The sequence below is a fragment of the Crinia signifera genome, chromosome 7 (genome assembly GCF_055691185.1).
Source record: "Crinia signifera chromosome 7, ASM5569118v1, whole genome shotgun sequence".
NCBI lineage: Eukaryota > Metazoa > Chordata > Amphibia > Anura > Myobatrachidae > Crinia > Crinia signifera.
This window is the reverse complement of record NC_139223.1, coordinates 178,801,740-178,821,532: the sequence shown is the minus strand read 5'-3', so window position 1 is coordinate 178,821,532 and position 19,793 is coordinate 178,801,740. Positions and strand designations below refer to the sequence as shown.

The following is a 19,793-nucleotide window of genomic DNA, read 5'->3' as shown; positions in this document are numbered from 1 at the left end:
TGTGTCCAACCCCTGGCATTCAGAGAAGGGTGGGGGCAAGCTACAGGACAGAGTGAATGGGTGCAAAGTGGGGAACATACAGTGAATGGGGGGCATACAGAGAAGGAGGGGCAGGAAGGGGAATATAATGTGAAGGGGCAGAGTGGAGGACATACAGCGAATGGGGGCAGGCAGGGGAATATACAGTGTAGGGGCAGGTTAGGGGACATACGGGGAATGCTGGAGGACATAGTGAATGGGGGCAGAGTGGGAGGACCATTCTGAGGTGATTAATGATTCAAAGAATATCATGCTGAATGGTCGGCCCCCACACGTTTTCACCTCACCAAATCTGGCCCTCGTCGCAAAAAGTTTGGACACCCCTGCTCTACGCGTTTCACCGCCTTGTATGCAATCAGCGGCTTCCTCAGGGGGTGTGTGTTAGCAGAGATTTCCGGTCATGCACAGGCCCGGAGGAAAAGGGTCATGTGCATGAAATTTCGGTACTTATGAGTTATCCGGGCGCCCGATTTTTTGATTGTATGCCTTAAGTTAAGGCATACAATCAGATGCGATATCGGATGCGATGACCCGATTTTTCCATAGGAATCAATGTTAAAATTGACGGAGTCCATTTTAACATGGAATTCAATGGGAAAAAGGGGTCCTCTTCATACCCCTACTATCCAAGTGGGCATGGAGTTGGATATAAACCTGTAGCGAGCCACCGAGCCCGAAGCGTGGCGAGCGAAGCAAGCCCCGCGAGGGGACGGTATGTCCGCTCGCCACGCTTCGGGCTCGGTGGCTCGCTACGCTCGCCACAGGTTTATATCCAACTCCATGCCCACTTGGATAGTAGGGGTATGAAAAGGACCCCTTTTTCCCATTGAATTCCATGTTAAAATGGACTCAGTCCATTTTAACATTGATTCCTATGGAAAAATCGGGGCATCGCATCCGATGGTCGCATGCGATGCGATGTGCCCGATCCGACCCGATTTAGAAATCGGGCGCCCGGATAACTCATAAGTACCGAAATTTCTCTTATATATAGTGGAAAGAGGTAACGGCTAACACCTCCTGAGGAAGCCGCTGATTGCAGACAAGGTGGTGAAACGCGTAGAGAGGACCTAAGGGGATTGTGCTCGGCAACATCTTTCTCAAGATCCAGCTGAAAATCTCCTGGAAAAGACTGTAAATTTGGACGGCACCAGCGGTCATGGCAGTACACTGGAAGCCTTGAGCAGGAACATCGCATTCTTGAACAAACATCTAAGTATAAAATCCACTTTATTTGCACATAGGTGGGAACTGTTTATTTGCAAAATAAGATTAAGCAAGTACTAACTTCCTTACTAACCAGGAAGCTTGGGAATAACCCTTCTGCTCTAAAACCTAAATGGCTTAAGGCCAGATGTATCAAGCTTCAAAAAGTGATAAAATGGAGAGTGATAAACAGCCAGCCAATCAGCTCCTACCTGTTATTTTTTAAACCCAGCTTATAACATAAGATAAGAGCTGATTGGCTGTTTATCACTCTCCATCTTATCACTTTTTGAAGTTTGATACATCTGGCCCATAGTGGTAATACCCCTTCTGAACAGCTGCAGTGAGGAATAATTAAGCAATAAGCGCTCATACCTATTGTATTGTGAGATTCCATGTGTTATGTGGCAGAACAGATAGAAACAACTCAAACAAATGCAACAAAAAGGGTTTTATTGTAACAGCACAGAAGTTCTAGACAACAGGATTGTAGAGCGTTAGTGGTGGAAGAGACGCAGGTTGGTGTGTGACAGCACAATGCCCAGCTCGTCACATGCCTCCGTGACCACTTTGTCCGCTGTAGAACCAGAAGGAGCCGCAATGAACTGCACACCACTCTGTAAGGGACACAAAAACAGCAGATAGCGATAAAACACCCAGAACGCTCAGGAGTGACCAGCCGTGTGATTGGTCATCGGCAGTTGGAGCAGATGTTATGGTCATCGGCAGTTGGAGCAGATGTTATAGCCTCTAACGCTCCCCACGGATTCAGTATTGAATCCCGGCGGTCGGGATCCCGGCGTTCAGAATCCCGACAAGGGGGGGGGGGGGGACGGGACGGGACGTGGATCACCCCCCCTTGCGGGCTCGCTGCGCTCGCCACGCAGCGGGCCCGGTGCCTCGCTACGCTCGGCACACTAATTTATTCTCCCTCCAGGGGTGTCGTGGACACCCACGGAGGGAGAAAGTGTCGGCATTTCGGCGGTCGGGATTCTAAACGCCGGGATCCCGACCGCCGGGATGGTAACTGCATCCCCTCCCCACTAGGACCGCAGTATACACAGTACTTTAAGGTCAGAAAGAACAATACAACCTTCTGCCTCCAGGGCCCATGGTGTGATCAAAAGGAAATTAAAGAAGGTCAACTGCAAAAATACCTCAACCAGTAAATAATCCTAGTCTGATTTATACATTTTACAGATGGTTTATGGGTAGATCCGCTTTTGGGCCTGCAAGAACCTCTGCTTTGCCAAAAGTAGTTATTTGCAAAGCTAGGTAGAGGTGTAAAACCCAGGTATTTGGGAGCACAATATTCTCTATAAGAGACCAACTTCTATTTTAGGATAAGTGTATAGTAGTCAAACCATCTCACCTTACACGCCCGCTCCACGTTATCCCGGAAGGGGAAAAAGGCATCAGAACTCAGAGAGACCCCGCTAAGTGTAGAAATCCAGCTTTGCTTCTCTTCACAGGACAGAAGTGCCGGAGGCTCCTCAAAAAGGGACTTCCATTGTTCTAGCTCCTCCTGAGACCATAGGAGAACATGCAATTATACAGGTGGATATTAAACCAAGCCACACATTCCGTCAGACCGCCTTGTACGCCCATGTGTACCTTTTCCAAGGTTCCGCTCACATACTGATCAATGGCATTGGAGATCTCCGCTCTCTTCACTCCAGCCTTAAACTTCATGGCGAGAACCCGTGGGTGGTGCCGCAGCCACCAATTGTCCGCTTTGTCGCCAGCCAGCCGGGTGCAGTGTATGCGGGACTGCTGCCCGGCACCGATTCCAACCACCTGTCAGTAAGAACGCACATTACTACACAATATAAAGCCCTGTTTGTATGCCCCTTGACTGCACTACATAAAGATTTGTAGCCAGGTTGTTGTGTGTATAAAACCCAACAGATCCCGATTAAGTCATTACCAAATGACACAAAGGACCAGAACGTGCAAGTTGTCCTAATAAACATTGAAGTGAGGAAATCAGACTAAATTTTATAGACCTTTACGGGACCTTATTGCCATGAGCATTACTGGTCCATTGTGGGTAATGTTACCAGTTACACTTAGTATTAGAATATACAGATATTATGGAGTCCAGCATAGGGGTTATTACAGAAGGGCGTTTTAGGGGGCAGTTTTTCTTCCCCTTAGATGTGCAACAAAATCTGTCATCTGTGTCCCTACTGCTAAAGGACAGATATAGCTGCGCTCATGGTTAATGCTCATGCTTGTTTTGTGTGCCAATGTTGCACCGGCAATGGGGAATTGCTACAGTTACCGCTCAGAGTTTCTAGGAGCAGAAAAGACATGCGTGGAGTCAAAGGCACCAACAAGAAGCTAGTCTACAGCTGTTCAGGCTCACAGCGGCAGGTTCCCAATGCATAGCCTGTAACAATTAGATAGGTATTTGCTCTTTCCCAAGCTACCCGACCTACTACACCATATATAAAAAGGAGATATGTACAGGATGCTCAGACAGAATAGCCTCTACAAGTCATACAGTAATAGATCCAGGGGTAGGGGCTGCAGCACAGTACAAAATGCAGATAGGGGCCCCACACTAACTGCCAGTGAGAGTCAGTTTCAAATGGCATTTGTAGCAGTGGGTGTGGCTCCTTTTTGAATTTTGAACTTCTCTGCAGCCCCACTTCTGGAGCCTCCCATGGTCACATACCTGCCCATCCTTGGCATAGCACACAGAGTTAGACTGGGTATATTTCAACGCAATGGTGGCTACAGTCAGGTCTCTGACAGCAGACTCCGGGAGCTGAAAAAGTGACAGGTGTTATTCCAGAGTTTGACAGCGTCGATGGACATTTCATGACCAATAAGACCGTACCTCTTTCTTTGCAGTCACCACATTGCTGAAGAGCGAACCGTCTATTACAGCATCGTTTCTCTTCTGCTCCAGGTGAAGGCCAAAAATGCTCCGGATCTCGCTACCTTCTGGCTCATAAGCTGGATCCATCTGAAAGTACACAGAGAATGCCATTAGACAGACCAACTTTAAGGGAGGAAAGAAAGTTCCAGAAGTTGGATCATACTTCAATGAAAAATTGTATCTGAGCTTCGGTTTACAGATGCTTGACTTCAAATGCAATATCCATCCATCTATATAGAATTAGACGGTGTCCTTTATTGTACAACAAATCAGTCCAATGTAGTGAAGGTTCCTTCCACAAAGGAGGACCACACCTGAATAATGTTCTACCATGCGATGGCTTGTTAGGAGCTGGCCAAGATGCTAAGGACCACTTTGAGAACATTGGAAAAAGGAAAAACACAAGTTGTTACTGAGGGTTTGGTGCGTTTGCTTAATATAGTTCCATGGCATTGTCCTAGCTCACCTGACTGAGATACACCACACACCAATGCAAACATGCTCTATGGCATAAAATGAACGGGTGGCCAGAAAAGAGGACTTTATAGGATAAAACTGGGCACCTAGGAACTCCTATATAAGTATTAGAGTACAGGTTAATTCCGCAAGACTCTTGCCATAGGAGAACAGCAGCTAGTGATAGTAGAAGTGTCTCCTGTATGATAGTGGTAGTAGAGTTCAAAGCCAAGGGAGGTTTAGGTGCTGCAGAACATAGGAGACTTCCCTTTCTTTCCTGCAGTCATTGGGACGGTGCAATTAGGATTTTATTTATATAGCGCTCTCTCCAGTAGGACTTAAAAGCGTTGGATTTTCTGTCTATAGCTGCTTGGTATATTGGAAAATACATCACCTGCAAGACACAATAGCTCCCATTCTTTTTTTTGGACAGAATTTTAAGAGCCTCTTCCTCATATCCTGGAGCCACAATGCCGTCAGACACCTAGTAGCACAACGGTTGGAAACACATTAGATAAAACGCGGCAAATCGCACTGAGATTCCACACTCCCCATCTCCTTCCCTGCATACCTCCCGAGAGATTATTTTTGCAGTGGGAACATCGCAGACATCAGAAATGGCAATGAAGTCACCAAATGAGGACATCCGGTCAGAACCTGGATGGGAAATAAGCACTGGTTCCTAAACAGGTGGATGCAAACATTCCCCAGAAGTCAGAAAGAAAAAGCAGCATCACCTCTAGCTCTGGCGTAAGCAGTGGCCAATGGGGTGAGCGTTGGGTAGAGGTCCTTCACCATGCAGACCTGAGCCTCTTCCTCGGAGAGTGGAACACCCACAGCAGCACCTGGTGGTTGGAAGCGGTATTACATTCTCACTACAATAAGGGCAATATTTTTATTCAGAAGTATGCGCGCAGGGAAATTGCACTGCATGAGTCTTCGATTGTAGAAAATACATATTCATAAGATCTCATTTCATTGTTTAGATTAGGCCATAGGCTTAACGCTGGATTACCTGCAGGGCTCACGTGCTTGAAGGAGGTGGCTGCAGGGAGACCCAGCGCCTTTTTCAGTTCCTTTACTAGCTGCCAGCCGTTCAAAGCGTCACATAGGTTAATGAACCCAGGGGATCCATTCAGCACTGCAGGTAGAGAGTGACCATGTTATGGTAATCTGTTCCACATGTAGGCATCTAGGCTTCAGAGTGCCAACATATTCTGCAATACAATCATGCCACAAGACCCACACCCTATGACGGCTAGCCTGGTACACATAATCAGGGCTGATCCACTGCTTTATTCTGGCAACGCTGCATATCCCGAGAAGTACGAGACAGATCCTGCAAGAGCTGCGAACAGACTATGGGATCCGGAAGAGACATAGGTACTGGCTGTGCCCAAGCATCAAGCTGGGGGCGGACCCCTCACCACAAAGAGACACGGTCAGGATCAGCGAGTGCCATCAGCAAACTTTACATATACTGTACTATGGGCCCTTAAGCGTGACACCACTGCCAGACTCCGATGCCAAGTTCATACACTGTCAAGTCAGAACATGTCACTGAAGGGGTACATGGACTCCGGGAATAGGGGCCTATGGGATGGTAAAAGGGATTTAAGGGGTTATCGGATCTAACTTCTTTGGACATTATATAGGGTGGTGGTACAATCCAGTTATTAGTCAGTGCAATTGCTGAGGGGACCACAGAACCTGGGATTTGGGGCATATGGAAATATAAAGGGATCCCTAAATTATTGCATGAACCCCTACAGAGAAACTGCACTGACACTAGGATAGAACCAAATTGATGAACCAATACGGTTTCTGATTTTAGTGCCCATTTTGGCAATTTTTTTTTTTTGTTTAAAATGTTCTCTCAATTTGATGTCCTCACTTCAATTAAGCGATCACTTCACATAATTCTGAGTACCAGGTAGGACCACCATTGCAGTAATACGTTACTTACAGTATACTCTTTACACCTGGATCCGACCTGCTATTTGGAACACTGATCCAAGACCGTTCGGATCCGGAATTTGCAGTTTACACTGCGGTGCTGGGAGAAGATCTCCAAGCGCCAGGACTACCGATGACCTCACCGGGACTGCCAATAGTAACCTGGGGGCAAGCCCAGCACCAAGAAAAGCTGCCCCCAGCCTCCATGCACCCCTCCACCCAGGCATCCATTCACCTACTCCCTGCCTTTGCTGCAGTCTCCACCCAACCTCCATGTTGACCACAGGATGCTGCGGTCCGTTTACAGCAATGGGGGAACTGGGTCGGATGACCCGGCATACCCGTTTACACTGCCCTCTACCCAGGTCCTGCCCATGTTCTACCCTGGTCGGGACCTTTGTAGAAGTCACGTGTAAAAGACACGGGTTAACCCCTTTTCCACTGCCGTTGACCCTGGTACACGAGGGAAAAACCCGGGTTTTTGTGGCGGTGTATAAGGGGTATTAGCTAGACACCTTTTCAGAGGCAGCATTTCTGCCCACCATTTTCTACATAGAATTCCAGCCAGGCATTAATATGTGCAGTATTTCATATTTCCTGGAAAGAGTAAGATACATTGCAAGGATAGTGCACATTTTCTTGTATGAAGTTTTCAACAGCCAGCAGACGAGCACTGTGAAAGTACCTAGGCAACAGCACCACCTACTGGTCAGTAAGATGTACTGCTTCATTTGTAGTCTCGTACCCAGAAAATCTTCAGGAAGAGTTAAGGCTACCGTACACAGGTCCGTTTTTTGGAGGCACGCCCCTGTGATGTACACGGTTGCATCTGATTCAGATTTATCATACGTGCTGCACATGATCTGCGGGTTTTGATCCGATGCACACAAAATGCATCCAATGTCAAACACCTCCGATTTGGCCAGTTTTCAGCCGATATATCGAGAGTCGCTGAAACCAGGCCAAATCGGATCTGTGTATGGGGACTTTTAAAGCCCGCCACAAAATCCTGATCAAAAACTCATGTTAGGTTTATAAAATATCAAATGCACAAAAGGTTTCATATAATCAATGCAATACTGGACCAAGTATTAAGGCAAGAGGTTTTATATATCCACAGCTCTGGACTCATTCTGCAAATAACTCCCATAGCACAAGGTGGATACTGGCACAGAAGTGGATCTAGTACCCAGTGATAGACACAAATCAAAGTAACCAATCAGCAACTGTCATCTGACTTTATCTCCCCAGCTTAATACCCTACCGGTGAGCGGAAGATGAGCCCCACGGGTATAGATCTGAGCAGGTATCTGGTGAGGGTTTATTCCATAGCGCAGCGGCATCTGGGATACACCTTTACTGTACTGCTTGCGGAAGTAGTCAGAGATGGCGTCGTCGTACTGCGCCGTGTGTGTAAACGCCTGTGAAGATGAGCACACAGCAATATACCGTTAGACTCTAAGCTTGAGTTTGTCCTGTACAATAACCCCCCCCCCCCAGTCTGCATCGCACCTTCAGGGCCAGCTGGCAGCGTCGCTCCAGGGTGGTGTCCTTCTGTTCAGATTTTTCCATGTCTTCCGCAATGCTGTTATAGTCACTGGGGTCACAGAGAACAGTAACGCGGGAGTGGTTCTTGGCAGCCGCACGCAGCAGCGTTACACCACCTGGGGGACAGAGCAGGTATATAACTGGTTATGCCATCATCCTCACCATCAGTACAATGGTACGAAGAATCACTCAATCCCTTGGAATCTCATTTTAAATACAGGTCTCTGGACCCCATATTCAGGTTGTGAGGCAACTGTCCACAGGTGGCTCCTGCTGATTAGCCACTTGACTATTCCCCCCAATGTGTAAAACGTGGTTCACAATAAATTTTAAATAAATAAAAAAGGGGGGGCTTGAGGAAGGAGAGTGATCAACAAATCCTTCCGGTCTGGAGAGGATGAGCAGATCTTATGCCCAATGTACTTCCAGAATACGCTGTGTTACTCGATACATCTGTGGCTCCTCTCTGCCAGACCGGGTAGTCCTATTTACTTAACCCTAAGCAATGCGCAGAAAGTCATGTGACTGTACCCCCAGAACACAGGCGACAGTTACCAATATCGATCTGCTCAACAGCTTCCTCCACTGTAACACCAGCTGCAGACACCGTCTTCACAAAAGGATACAGGTTACATACGACCACCCTGCAAGAAGTAATCACACAGGTCCGCTTATCGATACAAATACAACCATACACGTTTCATACACCGCACACCAAATCCACAACCCACACGGAAAACCTGGGATACCTGACATAGCTGAAACCTAGTCTAGTAAGATCAGCTTGGTCCTCAGGGGTGCTCCGCGCCAGGATACCTGAGAAGAGATCGGAGCCATTACATACAGGGGCATTTAAATCAAGCATCAGTCCAGACCATGCATTTAGAAGCAGATTCCGTGTTCTACGGACCCAACCCTTAGGCTGGTTTCACACACTCCGGCTCCTGCCGGACGGTGAAATCCCGCACGGCCAGGGAGCCGTGCCGCACACACTAGGTTATCATGGAAGGGATGGCCACAGCCCGGCAGCCGTCCCTTCCAGTGGCGGGATCCGGCTGCAACCGTGCGGCTGGGTCGTGGCCGTCCCGTGTGAATGGACACAATAGTGTCCATTCACAACTAATGTGTGCGGCACGGCTCCCTGGCCGTGCGGGATTTCACCGTCCGGCAGGAGCCGGAGTGTGTGAAACCGGCCTAACAGATGGACCCTGAAGATCAGCAAGCCATCGGGAAGATCAGCAAGCCATCGGGAAAAGACAAATCTAGCATGCTCAAGAACAACAACTCAACACCCAATCAGTGACTGTTAGCTCCTCCATGTGCTCCCTGCTGTTTTGACATGCCGCTGATCACCTCTGCTGAGAGTGGCTCACTAGGGCTGGACAGGTATCGGCTCTGGCTGGCCGTAGGGTACCCCATCCAAGCAGTTTGAGGCGCGGGGGACGCACAGCCGGCTTATGAGCTGGCACCATATTTAAAATGGCAGCCGGGGTCCATTGGAGGGAGAAGCTTGAGCTCTGCTTCTCCCCTCATAAGAGGCCCAACCAGTGAGTATTATTTGGGCATTATATCCATGGCACTGCTGGGGGGCATTTTGTCTGTATCGCCATTGGCAGCATGGCATTACTGGGGGCAGGGGTGTTAATGAGTTGACAGTTCAAATGACCTCCCGATTTAAAAAGGTGGCATCCCGGACTCCAGTGCACACAGCCGCAGCAGCCCGGCCACCCCCACAGAGCCACAGCAGGTCCAGCTCCTCCTTCTGCTGCGAAGCCACCATGTACCCAGCTGCTGCCACCAATAACCCCCAGCCACTGTTGGAGTGGGGAGACTTCCTTCCCCTGGTGACCAGCAGCTGCTCAGCCAAATGCCCAGGGGCTGGATGGAGACGGACCACTCCAATAGCACACCTCCGGCCTTAACTACTACAAGCCTGCCCCGGGAACGGCGAAGCCGGGGGGCTCCTACCGTGGCACCCACAGCAACAAGATTTTACCCCTGGCAGAGCATGTTAACCCATCGCATCAAGCATGAAACTCATATCAATGAGCATGTAGGTAAGCTGAACTTATGTGGCATAATATGTAATTACAACATATGGTATTATACGTAATAGTCATTACAGTGTGTGGCACATTTATACCAAACATCATAATGCTCATTACACAATATAATGGACATTATGGCATGTGCACGGCTTCAGCTCGCACTGTCCCTGTTATTAGTATATCTGGCTCCTACATTGTCATCCTGGCTCCTAGATTTTATAGAAATTTGCCGAGCCCTGCTATCAGACTGACTGTAGACTCTTCCTACCAAACTAGAAGGAGTTCATGTTGTTGTCAGACTGCAGCAAAGAGGACTACATTGGTAAGAATTCCACAGAAGTCCTCCTATAGGCCTTTATTCAGATCTGATCACAGTGCAAATTTGTTTGGAAAATGGCCAAAACCATGAGCACTGACGGTGGGGCAGATGTAACATGTGCAGAGAGTTAGATTTGTGCAAGTTATTTTGTTTCTGTGCAGGGTAAATACTGGCTGCAATATTTTTACATCGCAATTTAGATTTTAGTTTCAACACACCCCACCCAAATTTAACTCTGCGCACATGTTACCTCTGCCCCACCTGCAGTGCACATGGTTTTGCCCATTTTCCAAACAAATTTGTACTGCGATCAGATCTGAATAAGGGCCATAGTGTTGACACCTTACTCTCTACACACGATCAGATGCATCTCTGGTCCAAGGACAACCACCCAGGGCTCACCTGCATGTACTGCGGGGTGAAGGGTTTTCACACGTCCACCCAGCATCTCTGGGAAGCCAGTAAGCTCAGACACATCTCTGGAAGAAGATGGGGGAAGTATTAGCGAGAAATGCAGCAGTGTCACCCACTATCGCGATAATGGACACAACACTGTACATAGAGAACTTCTGGCCACACTGAAACCAATGCCTTAGCATTAAGGAGGCTGTTCCAAAAAACTAATACACCAATCTATTAGTCGTGCCATCATGAGACCTGGAACCACCGCGCAGGACCTTAGAGTAGGGCGTACATACAATGCGTGGTGGCATCTTCCCAGTCACTACAGCTATAAAGATCTATTGCTTCAGCATAAATATTAACAGCAGCTAAAAGGGAATAATTTGGGATGGGAACAGTTCCCTGCCAATGGTAAGACAAGGTGGTAGAATTAAGGTTGTGCCCACCAATCAACTCATAGGAGGCTTGATACATTTATTTACAGTGTCTTATATAGCGCAGCAGATTCCGTTACAGTGTCTTATATAGCAGCAGATTCCGTTACAGTGTCTTATATAGCAGCAGATTCCATTACAGTGTCTTATATAGCGCAGCAGATTCCGTTACAGTGTCTTATATAGCGCAGCAGATTCCGTTACAGGGTCTTATATAGCAGCAGATTCCGTTACAGTGTCTTATATAGCGCAGCAGATTCCGTTACAGTGTCTTATATAGCAGCAGATTCCATTACAGTGTCTTATATAGCGCAGCAGATTCCGTTACAGTGTCTTATATAGCGCAGCAGATTCCGTTACAGGGTCTTATATAGCAGCAGATTCCGTTACAGTGTCTTATATAGCGCAGCAGATTCCGTTACAGTGTCTTATATAGCAGCAGATTCCGTTACAGTGTCTTATATAGCGCAGCAGATTCCGTTACAGCGTCTTATATAGCGCAGCAGATTCCGTTACAGTGTCTTATATAGCGCAGCAGATTCCGTTACAGTGTCTTATATAGCGCAGCAGATTCCGTTACAGTGTCTTATATAGCGCAGCAGATTCCGTTACAGTGTCTTATATAGCGCAGCAGATTCCGTTACAGTGTCTTATATAGCGCAGCAGATTCCGTTACAGTGTCTTATATAGCAGCAGCAGATTCCGTTACAGTGTCTTATATAGCGCAGCAGGTTCCGTTACAGTGTCTTATATAGCGCAGCTGATTCCGGTACAGTGTGTTATATAGTGCAGCAGATTCCGTTACAGCGTCTTATATAGCGCAGCAGATTCCGTTACAGCGTCTTATATAGCGCAGCAGATACCGTTACAGTGTCTTATATAGCGCAGCAGATACCGCTACAGTGTCTTATATAGCGCAGCAGATACCGTTACAGTTTCTTATATAGCTCAGCAGATTCCGTTGCGCTTTACAATAGTAGACAGTGATAAAACAAACTGGGTAACAGACAGACTTGGAGGTTTGAGGGCCCTGCTGCAAGCTTACATCTATGTACTGAGCTACAGGACAGACAACATAAAACAGATCACTCATCAGCCTGTAGCAGTCAGTATCTACACTTCTGGCACAAACCAGGACAAAAGCAGTTTAAATTGCATTATGCCTCATTGCCAGCAGGACAGGTTCAGATAGCCCTGGCTCTCTTACTTCAGCAGAGGGTCCAATACACACAACCTGTCACAAAACAGTTTTATTCATTCATAAACCGTGACGAAGACACTAGCAGTGCTCAGTCTGCTTCACACAACAGTTACGGGTAGTGAAGTGATTTCGGTTGCATTGGACATTCCTCCTTTGATACATCGCATTACACTTGCAGCAGAGAAAGTGGTGCTAGCGACTTTAAGGCGTGGATACGCTGCTTCAGCTTTATGTAGATTTGGTCTATACCTGACAGTGAGCCCGGCATCACGTAGGCATTTTGCAGTTCCACCAGAAGCCACCAAGGAAAGACCGAGAGCACTCAACCGCTGGGCAAACTCCACAAGCCCCTGCTTGTCCGAAACGCTGAAGAGAGCTGGAAGAGAAGACACCACCGGCGGGATAACTGACTAGTGCTCGTTGACCAAACATAACGGTCTACAGCAGGGATGGGGGAACCTTCGGCCCTCCAGCTGTTGAACCACACATCCCAGCATGCTTTGCAACAGTTTTAGCATGGCCAAACAGCAAAACTGAAGCAGGGCCTGCTGGCATGTATAGCAACATCTGGAGGGCCAAAGGTTCCTAATCCCTGGTCTACAGTAGATCAATTTCAAGAATATCCACTCATGTCGGACTAGTCGGTTAACTCAGAAAGTTAGGCATTTGAAATGCTGTAAAACAAAATAACTTTTTATGGATATTTAAGGTGCATCATACATCTATAAAGGAGACACATTTCCAGAAGTGTAAACAGCTTAACCCTTTGCAGTCCATTTTTGAATTTAAATGAATGGTCATTTTGTTTTTTTATAATAAAAAAAAAAAAAAAGAAAAAAAGGTCAACACTGAACGATGTTAATGTTCTTACTTTAAAGTGTCTCACCATTGGATCTGCCACTAGCGCTAGGGAGACTGACTAGACCAGTGGTAGCCAACTCCAGTCCTCAAGAGCTACCAACAGTTCACATTTTCTAGACAACCTAGCTGGGGCACAGGTGCGCTCATTACTGACCGACACATTATAAATAATCCACAGGTGGAGCTAATTACGTGATGAGACCTGGAAACCGTTAACTGTTGGTAGCTCTCGAGGCCTGGCGTTGGACCTGAAAGGGTTAATGGTCAAACATCTTCCTTTATTGATGAACGCTTCATGCCGCTCTGTTATTATAGCGCTGTTTTAATAGGAACCGCAGATAAAATAAAAAGCAAAAACAACCAATTAGTTCCTGTCATGTTACAGGCAGTGTCCTAAAAAGGACATACAGGGGTGGGGTCCTGGGGTGCACACCAATTGAGAGGTGCGACCCTGCGGAGACCTTTCAGTAGAACTGCATACAAAGTCAAAGGTGCAGGTGCACAAATTAAACTCCCAATTTCAAAATTTTTGCAATAAAATTTTGCATTTTTAGCGAGGTTCTTCGCTTAGTTATGGCCATAAGTAACGGCTTGCCCACCGCGACCAGGTGACCTCATTAGTCGGGCAAGTCCCTAACATTTTGCGGGGTACAAATCTAGGGCACAGGGCACCCCAAAAATGGTGCAGCTGAGTGACCCCAGGGCAACACAAGACTGAAAGAAATATATAGTGAAACAAAGTGAGGATAGGTTAGTGAGAGAGGCTGCTAAAAGATAGCAGGGATAAGTAAGTGAGAGGTAAAAAAATGAGAGATAAAGTAGTGAGAGGTGAAGTAGTGAGAGGTAAAGGTTAGAAATGAATTACATTGAAATAAAACACACAATAGGGATGAAAGTGAAAATGAAGATAAGTGTTAATTTGTGTTGCTCCTGAGGCCAAACAGCCACACCAGTCCAGGGGGGCCCACAACCCAGAAATGCACCCCCCCCATCTGATAATCCATTAAACATTTGTGCAGGTCTCACCTTGCTCTGCATGCAGTCTAAGAAATGTCAGGAACCTAATTAAAACCAATATATAGGACAGGTGGGCGTGGGTGCTACCACCAGGCGCAGAAGGGGTCTCTGGCCTTCTAATGTGTATGGAAATACACGGCATTAGATATACAGGGGTGGGGTCCTGGGGTGCACACCAATTGAGAGGTGCGACCCTGCGGAGACCTTTCAGTAGAACTGCATACAAAGTCAAAGGTGCAGGTGCACAAATTAAACTCCCAATTTCAAAATTTTTGCAATAAAATTTTGCATTTTTAGCGAGGTTCTTCGCTTAGTTATGGCCATAAGTAACGGCTTGCCCACCGCGACCAGGTGACCTCATTAGTCGGGCAAGTCCCTAACATTTCGCGGTGGGCAAGCCGTTACTTATGGCCATAACTAAGCGAAGAACCTCGCTAAAAATGCAAAATTTTATTGCAAAAATTTTGAAATTGGGAGTTTAATTTGTGCACCTGCACCTTTGACTTTGTATGCAGTTCTACTGAAAGGTCTCCGCAGGGTCGCACCTCTCAATTAGTGTGCACCCCAGGACCCCACCCCTGTATATCTAATGCTGTGTATTTCCATACACATTAGAAGGCCAGAGACCCCTTCTGCGCCTGGTGGTAGCACCCACGCCCACCTGTCCTATATATTGGTTTTAATTAGGTTCCTGACATTTCTTAGACTGCATGCAGAGCAAGGTGAGACCTGCACAAATGTTTAATGGATTATCAGATGGGGGGGTGCATTTCTGGGTTGTGGGCCCCCCTGGACTGGTGTGGCTGTTTGGCCTCAGGAGCAACACAAATTAACACTTATTTTCATTTTCACTTTCATCCCTATTGTGTGTTTTATTTCAATGTAATTCATTTCTAACCTTTACCTCTCACTACTTCACCTCTCACTACTTTATCTCTCATTTTTTTACCTCTCACTTACTTATCCCTGCTATCTTTTAGCAGCCTCTCTCACTAACCTATCCTCACTTTGTTTCACTATATATTTCTTTCAGTCTTGTGTTGCCCTGGGGTCACTCAGCTGCACCATTTTTGGGGTGCCCTGTGCCCTAGATTTGTACCCCGCAAAATGTTAGGGACTTGCCCGACTAATGAGGTCACCTGGTCGCGGTGGGCAAGCCGTTACTTATGGCCATAACTAAGCGAAGAACCTCGCTAAAAATGCAAAATTTTATTGCAAAAATTTTGAAATTGGGAGTTTAATTTGTGCACCTGCACCTTTGACTTTGTATGCAGTCCTAAAAAGGACAGCAAGGAGACGATTGGTCAGTTCTTTATCACTCTCCAAGCTGTGGTGAATCTCCCTCATACAGGGCCAGATTCTCTATGCTTCAAAAGTGATAAAAAATGGAGAGTGATAAACAGCCAGCCAATCAGCTCCTACCTGCCATGGCACAGACTGTTTGAAAAATATCAGTCAGGAGCTGATTGGCTGGCTGTGTATCACTCAATTTTATCACTTTTGAAGCTTAGAGAATCTGGCCCATAGTGTATTAGGGACTTTATATAAGTTAATTTGCAGCAAAGAATATTAGTATAAAGTCACAGATAAAAAAAAAAAAAAAACACTGCATGACTAGGGGGGGGGGGGGGGGGTGGTTGGTTGGGGTCACTTGCACCAAACTTGGCTTCCGCAAAAATATTGCAGCCCTGATTAGCTGCAAACCCATTCACAACTGCTCACTAAATGATTGTTCCAGTGTGCATAGCCGATCGATGCCAGATCGGACATCACATGACCTCCTTGAAGACACTTGGACATGCCTACGTTTTCTCCGACACTCCCAATAAACGGCTAGGTGACACCCAAAAACGGCAGCTTTCTGTAAACTTGCGTACATTGAGCAAAAAAAAAAAAAAAAGGCACTTTCACAGCCATGTCTTATTAACCCCCAATGTTCTCGGACAGCCAATAAACATGGATATTTGGTGCAATTTGAGGATCAATGTACATGGATACTTCTGTAGCTGCTGATTGTGAACAAGGCAAGCGGATCATAGGAATGCCTACATTAGTTAATAGTATTTAATAGCTTTAAATAATAACTCCAGTTTGGGAGGGGAGGGGGCTTAAATCCCTGCAGTAACTTAATGCAGGCTAGTTCAAGCAGCGGGTCTATGCAATTACCCAAGGCTCAGAAAGAGATCCAATTAACAGCTTTTCGGGTGCTGCAAAAAATTTACCAAGAATTTAAAGAGGGGCGTTTATGGATTAGCCCCCAAGCATTAAAAGCCCGAAGCTACCATCTTTCACAGGCAGTAAATTACCGCAGCTAATTGAATCCCCCCCTTAACTGTAACACAAAGACGTACTTCATGATGAATTAGGAGATTCTGATTGGTATAGAGCCCATTGGATTAATTAGGAAATATGGCTGGTTGAGAGGCAATTATAGTTCAGATGTTACAGCACAGAACATTATGCTATGTGATCTTCGTGGCCATTTCAGGGTACCACAAAATGTTAATAACCAACAGTGACCTGTATAGAAACCATACAGGTCACTGTTGGTACAATTAATGCAGCTCTGATGCAGTCTCAGAATATCCCATAGATGCTTTATGGACTTCACGTCTCATTTGGATCAAGTGGGTATTCACCGCTAAGTGAAATCATCCCCCCAATTCAATCAATGAGGATTTCAGTGGGTTCAGTAGGAATTCCCCAACAGTCATGATCCTGACAGCCGGAATGACTGCAGCGGGGGAGGGGTGGAGCGTAACGAGGCCCTTTGCAGGAACAGTGGTATCTGTTCCTGCAATCTGTATCTGCCTTACTCAGGGGGTCCCCCCCCAAAAAAAAAAAATGTAAGTATACTAGAGGCTGAACACAGGAAGGAATTATCCCCACCTAATCCCATGATGCCGGCAGAATCACAAAGGCCGATCTGTGCAGTATAATGCATTTACAGCCTGGAGTCATGGGACTCATGGAATAATTGGATTAGCTCCCCACATGTCCATGCATTACAGGGTACTGTATAATGGCAGGGGAGGGGAAGCAGCAGGGCACATGCATTGCACAGGGTACTGTAGTAGGACACTTCCACATGTATTACAGGGTACTATAGAATGGCAAGGGAGGAGCAGAAGGGCAAATAAAACTTGCCCGTGCACTACAGGGTTTGTGTGGCAATGGAGAGCTGCTGGGCACATGCATTACAGGGCACTGTAGTGTGGCAATGGAGAGCTGCTGGGCACATGCATTACTGGGCACTGTAGTGTGGCAATGGAGAGCTGCTGGGCACATGCATTACAGGGCACTGTAGTGTGGCAATGGAGAGCTGCTGGGCACATGCATTACAGGGTTTGTGTGGCAAGTGGGAGCTGTAGGGCACATGCATTACAGGGCACTGTAGTGTGGCAATGGGGAGCTGTAGGGCACATGAACCAGGGAGAGGCTATAGGAACAGCGATACCGTTTAGGCTACGGATGAAGTTATGGAACATACTGTATAGTCATAGCTGGAAACGATGGCTCATTCAGTGTGTCCCTGCCACACACATAAGCACACATGCCACTACACAAGGCATGGGTGCCCTGTGCCAGCCTGCATCTGGGCACCACAGGCTGGTGAGGAGGGGGCACCCAGGCAGCAGGAGCACAGGTGAGGAAGAGGTGGGTGCAGCACAGCAGCAGAAGTGACAGATGTCTGATAATACATCGCACAGAATGTACGGAGGTCGCTTACCCAGCTCCGGTGCCATCGCCGCTGCAGATAGTAGTCAGTCACAGCCTCTCACTCTCACACTGCCAGAGTCAGGACAACACGTGGTGACAGCAGGGCGCGAGATCACTGAAGGGGCGGGGCCGGCAAGGAACAGACAGACAGCGGGCCTGTATGTATAGCGGATCAAACAGGTAGGGGGCGTGGCTAAAGGCAGTAAGGCGTGGTTACCCCTGAATCAGTGTCAGTCAGGCAGCGTATGTGCAGTTGTGGGTGGGGCTACGGTGGGCGGGCTGGTTTTGCAGCTGCGCTGTGGGAGCGACAGACCCCGCCCCCTGGTTATGGAGGACTGGATGACGCAGATTGCTGCTACTGCTGCTGCTGCTCCCAATAAACACTTATCAAGGCCGCACAGAGGCTGATAGACATTGTTATAGTCACAGATTACACGCAGGAGTAGCCCAGGGACGTGGGAATGGGACTCTGGGAAATGTATAATGAGGTTTTGTGTTAGTCACTCCTCATATTGCTGCAGAGTGCGTTAGATAGTGCTTGTATTTCCCAAACTGCTCTCAAGGCACCAATAGCAACACAGATATCCATGCTTAAGCACAGGTGACTCAATAAGGACCTTAGTGTGATTTAAACATATGTGCTCATGCATGTGTAGAAATACGCCCAGATGCAGGGACGGTTTCCCCTTGCACTGGAGCGGAAGGAGCAGTGCCCCTGCCGGGTGGCGCCGCCCCCCTGCAGCCGGAGCCAGTGTACTGGTGCGGTCACTGGCCCTGCTGCTGATGGGCGCCTGCCTCCTTACCTGGGGTGGCCGGCGCCATCCCATGGAGCTGGAGGCAGCTCCTCAGACGATGGCGGGCGGGGAGACAGCGGTGAACCCTCACCGCTGCTCCACGTGGACAATGGCGGCGGGCCTGCATCCTTCAGGGTTCAGGCCCCGCCAATCGCGGTGCAGAGATTTAAATTTGGCACTAAAGGGGAGCCAATCACGGCTCTTGCTCTGGCGGCCAATCGGAGGTGGCGGTGGTGAGCCAACCCGGCTCACCACATCACAGGCCCGCCCCCTGGTGCTGGTTTGAACTAACCAGCGCCGGGAGCAGGAACGGAGTTCGTCAGCCAGGACCAGAGCAGCAGGAGATGACACAGGAGAGGAGAAGACGGCGGAAGCCCCGGAAGGCGGCAGCCATGTGCGCAGTACTGCTACACACTGCCGCCTGACGGGCGAAGTGCAGAGCGCAGGACCCCATCGGCGAGGATGCCGGAAGCAATGCAAAAGAGCTTGCCCCGGCCCCCGCTGCCCCGGTGAAGACTGCAGGAAGCCCGGAGGTGGTGGGAGACATACCACCTCCGGCGAAGACAGGGCCACCCACGTGGCTGGACCAGGCTTGGTCCAGCAGCTGCCCCTAGGACAGATAAGTCCTAGAGGGGCCCCTCCCTAGACCACCAGGTGTTCGGGCAGTAGGCCTGTGGACCCAATTCAGGCACCAGGCCTGCGGCTCCATAGTCTGGCACTGGGCCCGTGGGGGATATTAGGTTTGTGCTTGGGCATTAGGCCCTTAGGTTTGTTGTGCTGGGCATTAGGCCCATATAGTCAGGCATGAGGCCCGGGTAACAGATTCAGGAACATTGGCCTGGGTACGGGCAGCAGGATCTTTTAGGCCCGGGGGCAAGGACGGCTGGGGCCCTCCTGGCCCCCCA

General features: G+C 48.1%; 1 protein-coding gene across 1 annotated transcript; it reads right to left on the bottom strand.

The window, feature by feature from the left end:
* Positions 1-1,681: 1,681 nt before the first annotated feature.
* ATIC (5-aminoimidazole-4-carboxamide ribonucleotide formyltransferase/IMP cyclohydrolase) lies at positions 1,682-18,283 on the bottom strand. Its single transcript, XM_083154498.1, has 16 exons — positions 18,105-18,283; positions 12,746-12,872; positions 10,862-10,938; positions 8,842-8,908; positions 8,648-8,736; positions 8,057-8,208; positions 7,809-7,965; positions 5,604-5,729; positions 5,326-5,433; positions 5,160-5,245; positions 4,983-5,072; positions 4,091-4,219; positions 3,926-4,018; positions 2,860-3,042; positions 2,618-2,770; positions 1,682-1,862 (listed from the first exon to the last, which is right to left on the bottom strand). The coding sequence occupies exons 1-16, from the start codon at positions 18,118-18,120 to the stop codon at positions 1,743-1,745; spliced, it is 1,773 nt and encodes a 590-aa protein (XP_083010624.1). The 5' UTR covers positions 18,121-18,283; the 3' UTR covers positions 1,682-1,742.
* Between the last annotated feature and the right edge of the window lie 1,510 nt (positions 18,284-19,793).

Bases quoted from the DNA above. Each gene is read 5' to 3' on its own strand.
- ATIC (XM_083154498.1), bottom strand. The intron at 2,771-2,859 runs GTACACATGGGC...CTATGGTCTCAG, and splicing joins TGAGCGGAACCTTGGAAAAG to GAGGAGCTAGAACAATGGAA. The intron at 1,863-2,617 runs GTGAGATGGTTT...TGTCCCTTACAG, and splicing joins ACGTGGAGCGGGCGTGTAAG to AGTGGTGTGCAGTTCATTGC.